At 35.7% G+C, this 19,643-nt stretch overlaps 3 protein-coding genes across 7 annotated transcripts; 1 reads left to right on the forward strand and 2 right to left on the reverse strand.

Moving 5' to 3' along the window:
• The first annotated feature begins 1,575 nt into the window (after window positions 1-1,575).
• On the forward strand, window positions 1,576-10,681 carry LOC110728235 (LEAF RUST 10 DISEASE-RESISTANCE LOCUS RECEPTOR-LIKE PROTEIN KINASE-like 2.4). 4 transcript variants are annotated; one of them, XM_021907909.1, is made up of 3 exons: window positions 1,576-2,564; window positions 9,113-9,160; window positions 9,250-10,681. In XM_021907909.1, the coding sequence occupies exons 1-3, from the start codon at window positions 1,799-1,801 to the stop codon at window positions 10,380-10,382; spliced, it is 1,947 nt and encodes a 648-aa protein (XP_021763601.1). In that variant the 5' UTR covers window positions 1,576-1,798; the 3' UTR covers window positions 10,383-10,681. The 4 variants fall into 4 exon arrangements, with proteins under 4 accessions (XP_021763601.1, XP_021763598.1, XP_021763597.1 ...); XM_021907906.1 differs by having other exon boundaries at window positions 1,577-2,564; window positions 9,241-10,681; XM_021907905.1 differs by lacking the exon at window positions 1,576-2,564 and adding an exon at window positions 6,677-7,717 and having other exon boundaries at window positions 9,241-10,681.
• Window positions 10,682-10,911: 230 nt separating this feature from the next.
• Window positions 10,912-11,770, reverse strand: LOC110728247 (protein PAM68, chloroplastic-like). The gene has a single exon (XM_021907923.1). The coding sequence runs from the start codon at window positions 11,625-11,627 to the stop codon at window positions 11,031-11,033; it is 597 nt and encodes a 198-aa protein (XP_021763615.1). The 5' UTR covers window positions 11,628-11,770; the 3' UTR covers window positions 10,912-11,030.
• Window positions 11,771-12,179: 409 nt separating this feature from the next.
• LOC110728238 lies at window positions 12,180-18,640 on the reverse strand. 2 transcript variants are annotated; one of them, XM_021907911.1, is made up of 5 exons: window positions 18,356-18,640; window positions 15,796-16,650; window positions 14,166-14,366; window positions 13,250-13,445; window positions 12,180-12,622 (listed from the first exon to the last, which is right to left on the reverse strand). In XM_021907911.1, exons 1-5 carry the CDS (start codon window positions 18,539-18,541, stop codon window positions 12,438-12,440), a joined length of 1,623 nt encoding a protein of 540 aa, XP_021763603.1. In that variant the 5' UTR covers window positions 18,542-18,640; the 3' UTR covers window positions 12,180-12,437. The 2 variants fall into 2 exon arrangements, with proteins under 2 accessions (XP_021763603.1, XP_021763604.1); XM_021907912.1 differs by having other exon boundaries at window positions 15,796-16,708; window positions 18,356-18,487.
• Window positions 18,641-19,643: the final 1,003 nt, after the last annotated feature.

A 19,643-nucleotide genomic window follows, 5' to 3' on the forward strand; every position in this document is an offset into this window, starting at 1 on the left:
TTTTTTTTCTTGTTATTATTAATTTTTTTATGGCCTGCAGAACACAGATTATAAGTATGAGGCTTGTGTTGATCTGATCCTTTCTGGAATGGATCACAATTATGCTTGTCATTGCAACTTCACTGCCAAACCTGAATCAACGCCTTTCAAGCCTGGTGATTTTTCCACCAAGCTTTTCTTTGCGGAATTCATGCTTACACCTGTTGCGATACCGCCCCTCACTTTATGCAGTATGCTAGACGGTAAGGCCTCTCATTATCATTTTACCTATGTTTTTAATACTCAACATTTAAGTGTATTATCTTTTATATTTTACCCATCTCATGCAAACTAATTACTTTTCCAGTCTAATCTGGCCAACCTTCTAAGGACAGAGCACAGAGACTAGATTTGTCTTGGGTTGTTAGGTTGCATAACTGTTAATGTGAATCTGTATAACATAACTGAGTATAAATCGATGAATAATATTTTGGATGGCATGGTTTCTTGTTGGTGTATCTTTTGATCCTTTGAGATTTGACATCCTAGATATTTTGTAGTTTTTTTTTTATGTCTGTCGTAGGATTCAAAGTGAATGACCTCATTGTCCCGCAAAATGTATGACTTTGTATTGTGTAATGCCTTTAATCTTACCTAATGTTTGGTGCTAGTGCTCCGTACGATCAGTATTTTGCTGCTTGATTTGAGTTCTTTGTGATTATGCTCACTATGCCATACATACTATCATAGTTAACACAACCTTTGTTTGCTTTTTTTTTTTTTTTTTTTTTTTTTTTTAATTTTTAATTTTTGGTTCATGATGCCGTCTACTTTTTTTTGTATGTAGTCAGAAATTACTAATCAGTGTATCATTTTTGTTTTGGCTGTATTTTTTATTTTATTTTGTCTCATGAAATTACTGATGCCAGTTTGTTCCTCCTCCTAAACCCAAGGCTTTCATATGACTTTATGCTGAGGGCAGAGTAAAACCTTGTTGATGCCCTTAATATTGGAGTGTGTGAGGCGGCTGTGTGATCTGAGGGGTATGTGATGGCTGTGGCAGGCCTTAATGCTTGCCAAATTCGCAAGTAGGCCTGATTGTGGAGCAGTGCTATTCTTGCAGTGGGTTTGTATGTATGCTTAGTTGGTCCCCTGTTTTTTAATAGAAAAACTAACACTATCTCATACAGTAAGTTATAATGAAAATGAACACATCTCTCTCTCACACGATCATGGCTCCTTAATTTCTGATGGTCTAATTTACTTGATGTCCAATAGGTGCTGAAGCTGCATGCGAAGGCGACTGCTCGATATGCCCTGAAGGAGCGATTTCTCATCCGGCATCTTTCAAAAGTGGCTTAAAAAACTCCTTGATGTGAGCATGATGTGCAAGAATGTGGGTTGATGGCATCTAATATCATTAGCAACTAGTGTGGAATTTGAAGTTAATATGTAGTATAAATATTTGTGTTGGAGACGCTAGGCACAACTTTTTCATGGGCTTTTAAAATATATATATATATATATATAATAATATTATATATGTATAAACTAGATTTTATGTATGAGAAGTATGTAGACTTAGTTCATAAGAGTTGCAAAAGTATCTTCACGTCATTTTTTTTATTTTATTTTATTTTATTTGTTACATATAAAAAACAGTGGAAAGTTTTGCCGACTACTTATTCAAACTAGTAGAATAATCAAGATCAAGTCAAACTTGTAAGTCAAGAGTCTACATCTAATTTTGTTTTTAGTGCCTTCATATACTTTTTTATTACTGCATATTTCTATTCACTTAATCAACCATCTACAAAAAATGGCTCATTTTCCTCTGCCAATAATACTGTCCATGACAATATTCTTGGTTATATTCTGTTTTCCCATCTGTTTTAGCAGTGACTTACAATGGTATGATAGCTGTGGGAATTACTTCAGGTGTGGCACTGTCAAAGCCGGGTTTCCCTTCTGGGGAGGCGGCACTAGGCCGAAGGAATGTGGTTACCCGGACTTAGAGCTCAGTTGCGAATACAATGCTACCACTACTATACAAAGCAAGGGTATGAAATATCATGTCCTTGACATCAATCAGAATACACAGGTTCTGAAGATGGCTAGGGAGGATTTTCTGCAAGGAATTTGCATGCAGAAATTTATAAACACCACGATTGATCCCGAGCTATTTGATTATGCGCCTGGATCCCATAATCTGACAGTTCTATATGGGTGCCCCCCTCCTTACACGCCTAATCCTAGTCAATTTACTTGCAAAATCTATGGTACTAATGACACTGATGGTTATCCAGTAGAAGGGGCGATCGGCCCAAGTGGGTGTTTTGCTAGCATTGTGGTCCCGGTTGTTGATTCTTCAGCTGCACAAATACGGAAGTGGAGCCCGAGTCAAATCATTGGGAAAGGGTTTGAAGCAATCTATAAGGTTCAGGGTGAAGATTTATGTGTTGGATGTGAAGCATCAAAGGGTAGATGTGGTTTTGATCTTAGTAAAAATAAGATATCCTGTCTTTGCCTAGATGGAAGTGTTGGAGATACACTATGCAACAACACAACATCTTCTGCTAAATCAGGTATGTTTTCGTACTAAATCGAATGCATTGCAGTGGTATGTGTTTATGTATGTGCATATAAAACTGGCTGTTAATTAAAGTCAGTCTTCATCTGCTGCTGGTATAAAGCCCAGTGTTTTTGATTCTTAAATTATTAGATTTACTCCAGAACATGCTAAATGTAAGATAAATGAAATTTCTTGCAAAAATAATTTAGTCCAACATATGGAATAGCACTTATTCGTTTTACTCGAAAAAAAACCCTTAACCCCAACATAGTAGAAATGAAACGGGCAAAAGCAAGTGCTTTGACAATTCTATTCGATGGAGTACTAATTTTTCTTAGACTCCATTTAGTTCTTCCCTAGAATCATATCTTTGCAAAATTTTCAAAGATAAACCAAAATAGTCAGATTTACTGATCTTACTTCAGGGCAAAAATAATGACTTATATTGAAGTGAATGAGTCAATAATCTATTCCTTCCATTTCATAAACAATATACTCATCGTCTAGTTTCTTTCATGAGCTTCATACAGAATGAAGCACCAGCTTTCCAGATCTCTTTCATTAATTACTCTCAATTTCTTCATACTAGTAATCAGCTCCTTAAAATTTATAAGCTCCTATGATGAGCGTTTCTTTAACTGCAGTCAACCTTTTAACTGTGGTGGTATAGAAAATTTAAAGTATCCCTTCTGGGGAGAGAGTAGGGCACCATATTGCGGCCTACCTGGATATGAGCTTCAATGCCTTGGCAATGATGTTCCAATCATTACCATCACATCTCAGAAATATAGATTCTTAAAAGCTGATGCTGAAGCACATAAGCTTACAGTGGCAAGAGATGATTTTTGGGATGATCTTTGCCCTTCATCCCTGGTAAACATCAGCAAAAATAGCAGCCCCTTCGAGTATCCCTTTAACCCTGGCTATTTGACTCTCTGCTATGACTGCCCTATTGCATCCATGATAAGTTTGGGCTTTCTAGGACACACTGTGTGTCACAAAAATGGTTCCTTTATTGATGTGTGTTTCAAAACTGGGGTGTATACTCCTAATATAGGGTGTAGGAGTGTGGTAAACATACCAATTCTCAAAACATTAGCTCCAGAATTAAAGATTGACAAAGCCTCTGTCCTTGAGGCTTTGCGTGATGGTTTTGAATTACAGTGGAAAGTGGACGATGATCAATGCAAGACGTGCGTGGAATCAAGTGGTCAGTGTGGGAATGGTCTCCACGGAAGTATGTTATTGGCCTACGTAAAATACTTGGCATGAATGATCTACTCACCACTAGGCAATTATACGGTAGGAAAAACCGAAAAAGAGCTATGATACTCGTATAACTTACTCTACCGGTCTAGCTCATCATCCGAGAAGTTCTAATATGACTATTATTTCTATCACTATCAGTGCAGTATGCATTGAAGATGTAAAACATTTGATATTAGACAACACGATTCTACATTTCTACTACGTAATTGCTGGGTTTGTTAAGTCTTTAGTCAATTCCACCCTGGAAACATGTCTTGTAGATTTTTCGAAACAGGGAAGTTAACGAGTCTAGCAGGCTAACTTTTATGCATGCGTTAATCACAATAATAAGCGAACTGCAGGACTATTCTTTAATCTGACCAAGTAGAATGTCAAAACTGGTGGCTAATTAACGACATGATTTCTTGTGGTTCCTGTTGGGCCCGGGTCACCTGCCTAATCAGGCCGTATGCACACTTTACTCTACATTAGCATGATATTGTCCGCTTTGGGCGTAACCCGCACGGATTTGTTGTGAACACCTTCCCAAAAAACTTCATACTATTGAAGTGTGTACTCAGTTATAACGAAGTCATCCCTTCCTTATTTCTACAATGTGGGATTTGGGATGAATAACCCCAACAGTTCCTTATCCTTTGATCAGTTGGTGATACCTAAAGCTTTACTATCACATAATTACCGTATTCATAGGCTAAATTTTCAGGTTTATGAGATCAATAATAGCTTGAGGGAGTAGCGGTGCTAACCACATAAGTGTAGACTAGCATCTTTCCCTTTGTTTGAAACTGTTATCCTTCTAGCTAGGCACATGTAGCCAGTAGAATTAGAAATTAGAAATTAAGCTAGGTACACTATTTTTTATAATAATAATTATTATTACTATAATATAATTATTATTATTAAATATTTATTATTTATTATTATTATTATTGTTATTAAAAATTAATAATTATTATCTTTAAATATTAGTTATTATCTTTAAAATATCGGCAATTTCATGAAATGCCACTAAGTAGTAAAAAATTCACCAAATGGCATTGCGTTTTTCAAAATTCACCAAATGCCACTGAGTTTTAGTACAATATCACCATATAACATTTTCATTAGTTGACCGTCAGTACTGGTTAGTTGACCCCACCATTTGCCACATGTCACCTTCTGATTGGTGCGTTTTTAAAAATAAAAATAATCAAACAAAAATTAAAAAAAAAAAAAAAAAACCAGCCACCATCTCCTCCCTGCCATCGAGCCCCCTGCCCACCCCAAAACCCTAGCCACCACCACCCCCTGCCGCCGGAACACCGGGAGGCGCGCCGGCCGACGGCGACCTCTCCCCTTCCCCTCCCCTATCCCGTCGCGACCCCCTAACCCGCGAAACCCCACCCCCCTTCCTCCACCACCCCGAAACCCCACCCCCTTTCCTCTCCCTCTCCGATTTCCGGCCACCCTACCCAACACCCATCCCCTTCCCGTCAATTTCCGATTCCGGCCACCATTTGAGTTCCAAAAACCAATTACTCCCCAAACATCAATTTAACTATTCAACCCATCAAACACAGCTCCAAAAACCCGAAAACTGAACCCATCAAATTCAAGCAGCATTAGTTACTGTGTGTTAATGGCAAGGTCCTAGACATGCGAAAACGACCTCCATCTTGAAGCAACTGAGCTTAGGTTAGGAGTACCAGGGAGCAAAGAGCAAGAAATTAAATTTCAATCTAACTCTAATAATGGTGGATTGGTGGTTACGAGGATGGCGGTTGCGGGGACGGAGATTTGATTAGGGGTTGTTACGGAGGTGGGGGGAGGGAGCTGAGGAGGCCGGTACGGTTTCGGCGATGGGGCTGGGGTGGGGGGATGATTCCGGCGGTGTAGCAGGGGAGAGTGGTGGTTTTGGGGGTGGGTATAGTGAGGAGGTGCTATCGGTGGTTGTGGGCTGGTGGTTTGAATTTTTTTTTTTCCTTTTTTCTATTAGTTTTTTTTTTTAGTTTTTGTTTAATAATTTTTTTTTAAAACGAACCAAGCAGAAGGTGACACGTGGCAAGTGATGGGTTCAACCAACGGTCAACTAACGGGCACTGACGATCAACTAACGGAAATGGCATATGGTGATATTGTACTAAACCTCAGTAGCATTTGGTGAATTTTGAAAAACGCGATGGCATTTGGTAAATTTTTTAAGTACTCAGTAGCATTTCATGAAATTGCCGTTAAAATATTAATTTTTATTATAAAAAATCAATTATTATTATTATTTTTTTATTAATAATAATAATTATTATTATCATCATCATTATTATTACTATTTTTATTACTATTATTATTATTATTAAATATTAATTATAATTATTATAATTATTAAACATTAACTATTTATTATTATTGTTAAATATTAATTATTATTATAATAATTCAATATTAATTATTATTTTTAAGTAGAGCAGAGCAGAGCAGGACTCAGCACAGTAGAACAGCTCTAAAGAACAGGACCTAAATCTAACCGAGTATCCCCTATAACACTAACAAAGTAATCCCGTGATGGTTGGCCATACCGTGTAGCCAGCCACATAAGAATTTTATTATTTCTCTCAATAACTAATAATTAAATATAACTTTGCTAACATATATTTTAAAAAATCACCATATGATAAATTTCCTAAAACTTTGTGCAAGCCCTAGTGTACAATTATTACGCAACAGTGGGAGTAATATTCAATAAAAATAATTTCAGTTTAATAAAAATAAGTTCAATTCTACAAATATAATTTCAATTCAATTATGAACCAGTAACTTTAAAGAACAAATATAATTGATTCATTAAAAAATAAGTTGTAACTAGTAAAATTAATTACAATTATGTTAAAATTAGGTGGAGAGACAAAGTCTTATCTATAAAATTAGTAATAAAAACTTTGTTTTGCTAAGTGGATACGTCTTTTAGCACTGGGCCCTGACATTTATTGAAACGGACCCTGGTGATCAAACTTCTGAGAGACTTTGTGAACAATGTATTATCAAGACCAAGTCATCCTTTCAAAATATCCATTGCCATCCTCCTATCATTTCATTGAAGTTCCATTACTTGTTTCATTTTATTCAATTCAACCTTTTTATTCACTTATAACATGGAACTCTCTTACATACTTCTCGTTCTCTTCATCATCTTTCGCTTATTCCACCTCCAACATTATGCTTATGCTGATGATGAGAGGTACGAAGACTGCAACAAGCCCTTTGAGTGTGGAACTGTCTCTAACTTAAGTTACCCTTTCTATGACGGTCACATTCGTCCTGATTACTGTGGCTATCCCGGGTTTCAGCTTGACTGCAGCAGCAGTCCTCCAGATATCTCAGTTGCACCGTCAGAGAGGTATTACGTTATTGGGGTGAAACCAGATCAGCCTATTGTTACTGTTGCGAGAAAAGACTACTGGGATGGTTACTGCCCTGGGACTCTGCATAATACCAGCATAAACTTCGACCTCTTCAACTATGTAGACCTGGAAGATAATGTCACCATTTACTATGGTTGTCCTGATGTTTCTACCCCAATGACTAATTCTTTTATCTGTGCAAACTTTAGTGATGCTCGTAGTCCGTTTGGCTATTTCGTTGCCAATGATTCAGAGTCCTCCCCCTCAGGCAAGAATATCCCACGGGATGCATGCAACAGAAGCATTACTGTGCCTGTTACCAATTATGAATCATCTGCTCTGAGGATAGTAGATACAATAAGCTTAATGGCAGCATTACGCTATGGTTTTGAATTAGAGTGGAAAGCAGAGAATGATGTGTGTAATAAGTGTCGTAAATCGGGTGGGGAATGTGGGTATAATACTACTATGAGTAGATTTACTTGCTATTGCCCTGATCAGCCTTACGCTTCCAAATGCCCTGGTAAAAGCCCTGTACTTTCTCTAGCAAATTTTTCGTTAACTACTTAACCAACTGTATAACTTTAATGCAATCAAACTTCTTTTGTTGATCATTTAACTGCAGTCTTGAATTGATAAATTGTTATGAAATCAGATTATTCTCACCTAGTCTATTGGCCTACATAGAATACTTGGCATACTAACCCATCCAGGACTTAACCTTTCCATTTCTATGATGTTGTATAACTTACTCTACCGGTCTAGCTCATCATTCAAGAAGTTCTAATATCAGGGGTTGTTTGGTTAGACAAAGAAAATGAGGGAAGTTGAAAATCAGGGGAAATTGAAAATAAATGAGTTGTTTGGTTGACAATAAAAAGTGTAAATGAGGGAATTGTAAATTCATGGGAATTGTGGCTTCCCACAAAACATGGGAAGTTAATTACCCAACCCCCCCTAGGTAAGTCAAAATTCCCATGATTTGCAACTTCCTTCATGCCAACCAAACAACTTTATGCAATTCCCATGAATTTGATGTAGAAATTTAATTCCATGAAATACAAATTACTATGGGAAGTAAATTCCCATAACAACCAAACGACACCCGAGTATTATTTATATCACTATCACTGCAGTATGCGTTGCAGATGTAAAACATTTGATACTTAGACAACACGATTCTACTACGTAATTGTTGGGTTTTTTCAAGTCTTTAGTCAATTCCACTCTGGAAACATATCTTGTAGATTTTTCAAATGGGGAAGTTAACAAGTCTAGCAGACTGACTTTTCAGTATGTGTTAATCACAGTATTGTTAATCACAGTATTAAGCAGATTTCTGTATAGGATTGAATAATTTGTGTCCCTTTTGATTGTTTTTTTATAACGATTTCAGATTAGGTTCTTGGTAACATTAAGTTAACATTTAGCAACTAATCATGAAAAAGACTGTTGTCGTCCAAGGAACTGCAGGAGTATTCTTTAATCAGACCAAGTAGAATGTCAAAACTGGTGGCTTATAAGACATGCTTTCTTGTGGTTCCTTATCCTCTGATTAATTGGTGATCCCTGCACTAATCTTCTTACTTAATTAAGGTTGAATCTTATTCCATACCTAAAGCTTTACTGTCACACAATAACCAATATTCATAGGCTAAATTTTCAGGTTTATGAGATCAATAAGTGTAGACTAGCTCTTTCCTTTTGTTTGAAACTGTTGTCCTTCTAGCTAGGCAAATGTAGCCAGTAGAAATTAAGCTAGGTACACTAATTTTAGTAAAAATTATATTTCGAGGAGTTCGAGCTCCTATGGAATTTGAAATTACAACTAGACTGTCAAGGATTTGAAACTCCTCTCTTTAAGTGCGACAGATCTGATTTGCCTCACTATGCTGAATCTTTAAGATAAATCTTGCAGGATCGTCCCATCTAAAGAAAGAGTTGAAGACTACACTGATAATTATAGGTAATATGTCAAACTTTGTTTATCATAAGTAACTGATAATATAAACCTTTTAAAGTCTAATAATTTTCTACATCATGTAGCTTCTTCAGTTTTAGGGTTGGCCCTGATTGCAGTTGCACTACTTTCTTTCACAAGAACAAAGGCATCTCAGAAACTTATCTTAACAAAGGAAGAAAGAAAAGACAGCCATGATGTGGAAGTTATGCTTAAGCGCTACGGAGAATATGCACCGAAAAGATATACCTATGGGGAAATAAAGAAAATGACTAGTTGCTTTCAAGAAAAACTTGGTGAAGGCGGCTATGGTGGTGTATACAAAGGCAAACTACAAGATGGTTCTCCAGTCGCTGTTAAGTTACTAAAAAATCCTAATTGCAAGGGAACAGATTTCATTAATGAAGTTGCCAGCATTAGTGAGACTAATCATGTTAACATCGTCACTCTTCTAGGTTATTGCTATCAAGGACGCAAAAGAGCTCTAGTTTATGAGTTCTTGCCTAATGGTTCACTTGACAAGTATATATACTGTGGTCAAAATCAGAATTCGATAGCATGGGAAACGTTACTCCAGATTGTGATAGGCATTGGACGAGGCTTAGAGTACCTGCACCAAGGTTGTAGGACACGTATTTTGCACTTCGACATTAAGCCTCACAACATACTGCTGGATGCAAAATTCTGTCCGAAAATCTCAGATTTTGGCTTAGCTAAGTCATATGTACAGACAAAGAGTTTGATGACAATGTCTGGCACAAGAGGCACACCAGGATACATTGCTCCTGAAGTATTTTGTAGAGGCTTCGGTGGTGCTTCCCACAAATCAGATGTCTACAGTTTCGGGATGCTTGTTTTAGATTTAGTTGGTTGTAGAAAAAACAGTATTGCTGGAAGTGAGAAGACGAGCAGTGAGCTATATTTTCCTCACTACATATATAAGCAGTTTGAGCTAAAAGAGGACCATGAGCTTCTGGGAATCTCAAATGATGAAGAGAAAGTAATACAAAAAAAATTAGTTATAGTTAGCTTGTGGTGCATCCAAACGAATCCTTCAAGTCGGCCATCAATCAGCAGAGCAGTGGAAATGCTCGAAGGAGACATCGAGTTACTGCAGATTCCTCCCATCCCTTCTCTATCCTCTCCTCCTAAGTCACATCATCAACATGATTCATCTACTAACAATGCGACATTAGAATTACAGCTGACAAATGGGTCATCCGAATAGGAGATTGGTTCTAAGCAATTTTGGAAATGGGGGGCACTATCAGCAACATTTGATTATTGGTGTCACTATTACGGAGTCACAATTTCCCACAACATCAACCAATACACTTTCAAAGACCTAATGCATCTAACAATTTTGTAATTGGTTTCCTAAAATCGTTGCTTTGGAAGGATATAATTAGTCTCTAGATTTAGCTCTTTGCAGAAGCAAGAAATAGACATCAGATAATCAATTCATGTTAATAGCTTTTGTACTTGAACTCTTGAAGCATTCCAAAAATTTACATTGCATTTGCCTAATTAATGGCAATTAATATTAAATAGGGGAATATTGAGCAATAATTTGATCATTTTGTTGTCACTATGGCTAAAGCCTATAGTCAACTAGACTTCTATGATTGTTAGCTTAGTTCAAGGTTCTGAATTAGGTTCTTGTTCAAGACTCCAAATTTCTGAGCAAATTCAAATCGAGTATTCAAGTCGGATCAATTTTGACAAGTCTAGAACCCAAAAAGGCCTAGTCCAATCAATGAAAGCCTAAAACCAACCACTTATCAAATGCATAAACTTCACAACAATTACAATCAACCAATATTGTGATTAGTACTCATAAATTGGTAAAATATAGTATCAACAGTATAAATTTAATTTATTTCTTAGTAGAATCAGTACCTCTAAGCGATTGCCAGAAAACAGGCCAATTCTTTTGAGCTTCTTGCCAACCCCAGAAAGAACCTTCCCTTAAAGGATCCCAACTAGAGGACACAATCCCATAACTAACCCCTAAAAGGGCAGTCCCAAAGAAGATAAAGGACACAATAAAGGGCACCCAAGTTGGTACATCAATTTTTAACCCCACTTTTAGATAATAAAAAAATGGGAAAAATGCTAACCCTATAAACAGAGGTACCCCAACTGAAAATGCCATCCTATTAATCATTCTGTTTGTAACAATTTCTGGGATTATCCCTTGTTCTGCTTCTTCAACTTCATCATCATCTTCATCTTCTTCTTCATCATCTTCATTGTTGATTTTCTTGCTTTTTTTGATCTTTTTATTTGGGGCACCAAATCCTTTAGGGTTTCTGAGAGTGGCTTTAAGGTAAGTGGGTTTTGAGGAGATAGAAAGTATGTTTTTGTGGATTTTTGAGGTGGGAATTATGAATTTTGAAGTGGGTTTAATGGTGGGTGTTGAATTATTTGGGCAGATTAATGTGGGAGCTCTTTGGAAAGAGCAAGACTCCATTTTTCTGAAGCTTCTCTGAACACTGAATTACTGCGAATTTCTCATTTAGTTGGGGGGTGATGAGGAAAAAAGATAGTCTTATCCGGATTTACTTAAATTACATGAATACCCCTTATCTATCGAATGAGTTTCTTGATTGATTATTGGGTACTAACATGATACTATGGACAAAGTTGTAAACTCATATTTTGTCCGTTCTTAAAAGTACGACACACTTTCAAAAAATAGATACATATTTGAAAAACTTGAAATTACTGAACATTTTATTCTTACCGTAACTAAAATTATTTTTATGGATTAAAACTTATTTTTACTAATTCTCTACTATATTTGTTCTTAAAATTTACTTATTTTTATGGAACTAAACTTATTTTTCATATAAGAGTAAGTACAATACTAATTCTTTGATTAAATATAGGATGTCATTACATGGTGCACCCAAGGGTATTTGTTTGCTCATTTGATGATAAAATGAGCAAACAATACCCAGATGTATATAACACTTTTTATAGTCTGTTGCTTGATAATTATTTGAACATAAAACATGGGCCATTTCGGTTTTGGAAAGATAAAATTTCCTCATAATTGTACAAGTCCTTTCAGCGTATTTTAGAAGGATATTTACATAGCGTCACCAAGGAAATAAACATCTAAGGTCATTTACATATTCAAACAAATAAAATGATCGCTTATATACCGTTTGAGAGTCTTATCACATGAAATTAAGATGTGATAATCTATAAAAACTATGAACAAACTATGTACATGGAAAATGCATGTGGGACTAGGGTAATTTACTTCCAACAAGTTCTAGAGTTGGATTTTCGTGTAAAGGTCTTCAAGAGCAGCATACAAAGGCTCTGCAGCCTTCGGTTTATCCACCGTCCCAATCAAGATATCAGCTGCTGTAAGATAAGGGTCACCATAAAAGCGTAGATTTGCGTCTATCCTTGTTGAGACAATATTCCCTTCCAGGGATACTCCCACAAACGCCCCTGTAACATCCAATAATAACCCAAAGCTATCACATTCCATATTCATGGTAAAATTTAAATTTTGCCCACTCTTCTAGGGAAATGGCTAAATAATATAATTAACCGTCCAAAGGCCAAAAGATGAAAAGTTCTGAAAGTTTCCCTTTTAAGGAAAATAAAACATCAAAGGGTCGCATGTGTGAACCATGCATTAATGAAAATCCAAAAATCAGCTCAAGCCCTAGCCACCTGACTATATTCTAAGAATCAGTTTTAGTCAGATTATTAGTAGGAATCAGTTCAGTAGAACATTCAGGTGAAGAAAACGACGCCTTACTCATTATTTGGTCAACCGAAGAGAAAAGGATCTAGTGGAAGCATAAATAATATTGGTGATTACTTAGTATCAAAGTCTTCAATAATGTTTCCTAGATGCATAAATAATGTTTGATTTTGTTGAATCTGTTTTTATTATCTTTAATTGTCAATTATAGATGTTGTATGGCTTTCATTAATGAAATATAATGTCCTTTAGGACTTCTTTCAAAAAAAAAATTATGTTTCCTAGATGCATCATGAATTAGTGCTCTAGGATTTCCAGTTCGAACCAATACTTTAAGGTTTACATCATGAATTGAAAAACCATACCTTTGCTACAACTATAAGAGTAGCACATGCCAGATCCTCTATCCCCAGCTCGAAGATCTGCTTCAAGCACTCTTCCAACTGGACCGGCTGCAGCACTACAGCCAGCCCCGAGAGAAAAGTGCATGCGACTACAGAATGTCTTCACAGCTTTGTAATCATGAAGCACAATTATAAAATCTGTTAGCTCACCTCCAATCTGTTGACCAAAATAATAGGATTAAAATCATTACAAATAAAGAACTGGAATGACAGTAAAAATCACATAGTATAAAAACTATACTATCATGATATCATCAGCCAAAAGTATAACATCCTTGTCATAAGAAACTATGCCCAGCCTCAGCAGCATTACCAATTTTCCCAAATCAAACAGTAAACATTATTCAACTCTGAAGTCAAAACAATTTGGCATACAAGTTTGTCATGGAAATCAAACATAGGCATCCACTTTTGCAATTGATTTCTTACAAAGCAGCAAATGCTGAGATATGAACCTCATAATTGGAAGCAAAGTGGAAAAACCTAATAAGTCAGTTTCCTAGCAAAAATGCAGGCATGTCAAGGTTTCTCCAACTAATCACGATTTTCCATTTACACAATCAGTTGCATATTGAATATCACAATTTTAAAAACAGGACATTAAACAGAAATCAAAGGCTTGCAAATCAAGCAGCTATGGGATTCAAAGATACATGATCCTCAAATACACTCGTAAGATTTCCACAGCTTCACTGAGATGTTTAGAGCCCTGAGAGTGATGTAGTTGCATGAAAATAAAAAAAAAAAAACACCAAGTGGTTCCTATTTTATAATCATACATCATTCTGATCAAACTTATATCAGAATAAGCCTTAAATTTATCCAAAATATGACATTATGACAGCTACTCACACCAAACAACAGCAATTATCCCTACCTGAACACCCCATCCCAGGCCAACTGAAGCAATTGCAGACGGAGCAGACCATGTTCCATCCATTCTTCGAGCAACTACTAGACCAGTGCCCATCTTATAAGCAACTACAGCACCCATTTTGGCAACAGTTAAAATTGCCAGGCCTTTAGCTCCTTTAAGAATTGCTGAAGGTATAGATCTCTCAGGATTCAATCTTGAAACCTGCACAGCTCGGTATAATTACAACAAAGTTAGATTATAACTGCATTGATTAATGCCATTAAATAAGAAATAAATATAAGTGACTAGAGGAACGAACTTAAAAATAAAAGAATAGATGAATATTTAGGACATTGGATAAGGACAGGGCAGTTGCCCAGTGAAACTATTAGAATATAGAACGCAATTAACAGATCTGCGGATTGACAATGATAAGGCTCCTCAAACAGCAAAATGACCAAAATGTCTACAAATATAAAAGTCTGATGTTAACCATAAATTATATCAAAATTAAACTCATAAAAAATTTCATGTCACAAGACACTAGAAAGTAGAAACTAGACAACAAGTGTAGAGACCATCCATCATTATAATTTCCCAAATCTCCACATTGTTGAAATATATAATAATGATGACATCTCAGTAAGATGCTTATGCTGACAGCCTGACACTAACTGGATCTACATAGGTTTAATAGCCTGAATATACACACCCTCACTCCTAGCTGATCAAACTAAAGTAATACGGAGTAGTTGACATCCATTCACAGTATGCAAGGAATCATACTAGGCAACCTGTACTGCTCACTTATTCTAGGAGGCTAGGTAAAAAGAGAAATGGCACCATACAGTGATTGCATGAAACGGTTACATGGGTAGTACCGTGGTAGTGGGGTAAGGTTGTTAGAAGTTTGTTAGAGGAGAGAGAAGCTCCTAGAGAAATGAAAAAAGGAATCAGTGAGCAGTATTATAAATAGGGAAAGAAGAAGGTGGAAAAAAAAACATTCAGAAAAACTGGAATTTTTATGCTTAATTGGGAGGTTACTCAGTCCTCGAATTGTGATAATTTGTAATTGTTTGGTTACTCTGAACATTCAATATAAGCTTTTATCTTCTTCTCTATTACTGTTATTAATTTCAGCCTCACAATATTCTGTGTTTGACCATCAAATTGTGAGGAAAATTCAACTTGATTCTAGCACACTAGTTCCAGATCAGCATACCGATAAACAATACGCCAGACTTAATCCCTCAGTAGACACTTTTCACAGTTTCCACTTTCCAGAAACAAGAAGCCAGTAAGCATCCAGCCATTACCAAGGTCTTGCAAGGGGAAAGTTGAAAATAAAATAATACTTAACATCCCCCAGGCCATTATAGTTTGTTATGACATCTACAGTGTCAGCCACTAATATTTTACAGGATAACATATGCAAGTACCTAGTTATATAAATCTATCATACATAAAACTAATACTCATCAGGTAAACGCAATATACATCCCCAAACTATGAAAGCATGCAGTGGGGATCTAGTCACTGAAAAAATGTAACTTTCATCAGGGTAAAAGCAATATACTTCCCTTATATATGAAAGCATACAGTAGGAATCTAGTCACTGAAAAAAATGTGTATTATAAGACCATTTTGGTACCTGACTGTAACTCCTCAGTGTGACAGATGCTTTGTAAATCTCATGCTCCATAGATAGACCAACAGGAAGATTCAACCAACCTCTAGCACACGTCCAATCCGACACATCGTGCTTTGCGACCTGTACAGCATTGCTGATGGTGTTCACTAGTACCCCTTGCAAAGGATCTAGCCTGTCATAGCAGGCATCACAAACTCTCTGTGGGTTCCGTTCCCTAAATTTAACAGGAAGCAAGCACCTCCCTGTTGAGCATACCCGACAAAATATACCCCCACAAAAACGGCAGTGATGTCGGCCACGAGTAAGTGCAGTAAATGGAGCAGTACACTGCATGCAAACTGTAGTACAGCTATCTGGCAGCCACTCTGGAGGTTCAGCTTCTAAAACATCTTTATAGGCACTATAGTTGAACCCATTAGCCTCAAGAAGTGGTGGAGCACTGGGAATATAAACTGATGAGTTCAAGACTGTATCACCATTCTTTCCAGATCCCAGGAAAGAAACATTAGAAGTGGGAAGCTGTTGGATGTCACCACCCTTGTTCCTTCCAGTTACAATAGCAAATATCCCAGCCAAAACATTTTTCAAGTTCACATCTGGGTTTCTATTAAATTGTGAGAAATTTGGAGGCTCCTCACTTGAATCGTAGCCCCCATCACTATAATCTTCAGAGTCACCAATGTATGGATATAAAGCACCCTTTACAAACTGTGATCCTGAAGGACAGGTGTCATTTTCTGACATAGGCCACGCAGAATCAACATAGTCATCATCATCATAGTGAACTTTTTTCTCTTCCCTTCCCACATTATTCAGTGACGCATATGAAACACTTTTTCCAGACATCGCCATACACTATGCCCACATAAGGATTGATCAGACAAGCAAATTCTTGGTGTTATAACTTATAAGCCTAAACACAGAGAGAACCCACCAAAAGCATTAAAAAAAATATTAAAGTACATATCACGATAGGCTTGCTTAGATTGAACTCTCAAAACCAGAACAAAGAAAGATAAGGGAATAAGGGCTGAAGCAATATGCAATGACAAAAGGAGCTCTGCATCAAGCTATGAAAAGTGTTGCATTCTATTTCTCATCTAAATACTATTCTAAAGTAAAGTCCACAAAATCAAGTTTTTCCTCCTAAATACATTAACTAATCTAGAATGAATAAATTATTGCATTAAAATTATTATCAAGGATCTCATTGTAAACTCAATTATAACTATTTATCAAAAATATACCCAATGTAAACATTTAATTTGTTGATAATGTCTTGGAAAAATTTAAATATATAAATTCATATTATATATTTCGTGTATATTAATTTTAAAAACAGACCATGGCTTAAAGGTATAAAGCAGAGAGAATTCAATGGAACAATACCAGTTTCTCGAAACTATATGGACTAGAGAATGACCCACTGAGGTTAAAAAGTCATAGATAAGTGCTTCTATAAAGAGCATGATCAATGCAAGGCTTTCCCAACTCTACCCTCTCCTTTCCTCATTCCTCCAACTAATTCTCTCTTTCCTCCATCTCATTTTCCACCAGCTTTCCCAACTATTTATCTGATTATTTCTCCTAACTTTATAAATACTCCACCATATAATCTCTCTACTACCCAGCTATTAAATAATTGAAGGAAATCAAAAACTCAATTCAAAGAAATAAACTATTTGAAACCCCCATTGATTTAATGTTTTACTTTCTTGCCCAACTCTCTCTTGCTAATTTATCATCTTCCATTTGCAAACGATGCTAACAGATTCAACAACTGATGTTCATTCACATTCAAATAATGTTAACACAATCGGAAAAAACTGGTTCGACAAGAAAAGGATTGCTCCACATACTGCTCTCAAGTTGCAAACTACAGTATATGCAATAAGCACGGTTTTATTTTTAAGTCACGCCAAGTCTCTAACAACTCTAAAACTTAAAAACCCTTTGGTTTCCTATGTTCAAGCAAACGAAACTGAATATTGATTACTTCATCACTAGTTTGGTTCACAGCAAGCTATTAACCCATTCTTACTACTCTAGATTTCTACCCTATTCTACCTTAGAGAATCAAATTCCATAAACAACGAACAATGCAACCCTTTTCCATGTAAACATACCACAAAATTAATACAGAAATTCAGAAAAATCACACCTTTAAAGGATCTTTTTGCCAAATTCTCAAAAAAAAAATATATCTTATGATCAATAATAAAGAGGCCCGTTTTCATAGTTATGTTCTAACATTAATGAATTATATAAAAAAAAAGCCTGCAACACATTAGCAAATAAATTTGACTCAATCATCAAATTAAGCTCAAAAAATCACATAAATTCTTTTTGCATAAGAATACCAACGCAAAGTATAAGTAGCACATTCTAGCAACAAAATCGCTCATTATAATCTTTAATAAATCCAGTAATTATAACCAATTGTTCAATAATCCACCTTAGAAGAACCCTAAAATTGACTATAACTAACAATTAAATCATCGAAAAACCCAAGATAGTGAAATTGATATTTGATGATTCAAAAATAAATTAAAAATCTCACCTCAGAATCTGCTTTAACGGAGGAGAGAAAGCTCAGAGTACGTTTCGATGGAGGAGATGGGAAAAACAGGGGGTTTGCGTAAAATTGATAAGCTCCGAAAGGGCAAAATATTGTATTCACGAGAAGAAGATTATATTTTGAAGGAAACATAAGGAAGATTGGAAGATTAATCAAACTAACACGCATACAATGTAAACCATCAGATTAGAAAATATCAACCGTCATGGTTTTTTTTTTTATTTATTTATTTATTTTTTTACACCAAATGCCACTAAACACTCTAATAATTCACCAAATGTCATCAAAGTTTTCAAAATTCACCAAATGTCATTAAGTTTTTAAAAAATTCACCGAGTGCTATTAATGACTAACGACCGTTAACTTTGTAGTCATTAGGATTAAATCGTGACACATGTCATGATATGATTAGTTCATTTTAATCATTTATTTTAATTAATAAAATAAGATTTTTTCTCGATTTTCGTAACGAAAATTGTTCGGGTAAAGTTTTAGGGGTTATTTTGACCCTTTATGGGTTCAAATTAAGCTCGAAATTAGCAAAAAGTAAAATGCCCCGTTTTGTGTGTCGAAAAATATCTCGATTAGCGAATCATTATTTTTTAACCATGAAAATTGATCGAGTAAGGTTTACGAGGTTATTTTGATCTTTTATGGTTTCAAATTAAGCTCGGAATTGGCAAAAAAATAACGTAAATGCCATGTTTTGCATGTCAAGAAATATCTCGATTAGTGTGTCTCTTTTTTAACCATTAAAATTGACTGGGTAAGGTTTTGGGGATCATTTTGACCTTTTAAGTGTCTAATTTAAGCTCATATTCGGCAAAAAATTAACGTAAATGCCCCGTTTTGAAATCTTTTACAGTAAAAAAAATTACGATCTTAACACGCAAAATAAGGCATTTACATTATTTTTTGGCCAATTCCGAGCTTATTTTGGATCCATATAGGACCCAATGACCACTTAAACCTTACCTAGACAATTTACATGGTTAAAAAAAAACGACACGCAAATTGAGATAATTCTCAATACACAAAACGGGGCATTTATGTTATTTTTTTTGCTAAATCCGAGCTTAATTTGAATCCATAAAGGGTCAAAATGACCTACAAAACCTTACCCGATCAATTTTCATGTTTAAAAAATAATGACCCGTTAATCAAGATATTTTTCGACACACGAAACGGCGCATTTACATTATATTTTTGCTAATTCCGAGCTTAATTTGATAATTCCATAAAGGATCAAAATAACCCCCATAACTTTACC

This window comes from Chenopodium quinoa, unplaced genomic scaffold, assembly GCF_001683475.1.
Source record: "Chenopodium quinoa cultivar QQ74 unplaced genomic scaffold, ASM168347v1, whole genome shotgun sequence".
NCBI lineage: Eukaryota > Viridiplantae > Streptophyta > Magnoliopsida > Caryophyllales > Amaranthaceae > Chenopodium > Chenopodium quinoa.

What these genes read in the sequence shown, in the direction of transcription:
- LOC110728247 (XM_021907923.1), bottom strand. Translation starts at nt 11,627, where the DNA reads ATGGAGTCTTGCTCTTTCCAAAGAGCTCCCACATTAATCTGCCCAAAT.
- LOC110728235 (XM_021907905.1), top strand. Translation starts at nt 6,946, where the DNA reads ATGGAACTCTCTTACATACTTCTCGTTCTCTTCATCATCTTTCGCTTA. An exon ending in TTACGCTTCCAAATGCCCTG is followed by an intron (nt 7,718 to 9,112) that starts GTAAAAGCCCTG and finishes TAAATCTTGCAG; the next exon opens with GATCGTCCCATCTAAAGAAA. An exon ending in GACTACACTGATAATTATAG is followed by an intron (nt 9,161 to 9,240) that starts GTAATATGTCAA and finishes TACATCATGTAG; the next exon opens with CTTCTTCAGTTTTAGGGTTG.
- LOC110728238 (XM_021907911.1), bottom strand. Translation starts at nt 18,541, where the DNA reads ATGCGTGTTAGTTTGATTAATCTTCCAATCTTCCTTATGTTTCCTTCA. An exon ending in GCCTGGGATGGGGTGTTCAG is followed by an intron (nt 13,446 to 14,165) that starts GTAGGGATAATT and finishes TTTGGTCAACAG; the next exon opens with ATTGGAGGTGAGCTAACAGA. An exon ending in CTCTTATAGTTGTAGCAAAG is followed by an intron (nt 12,623 to 13,249) that starts GTATGGTTTTTC and finishes TGGATGTTACAG; the next exon opens with GGGCGTTTGTGGGAGTATCC.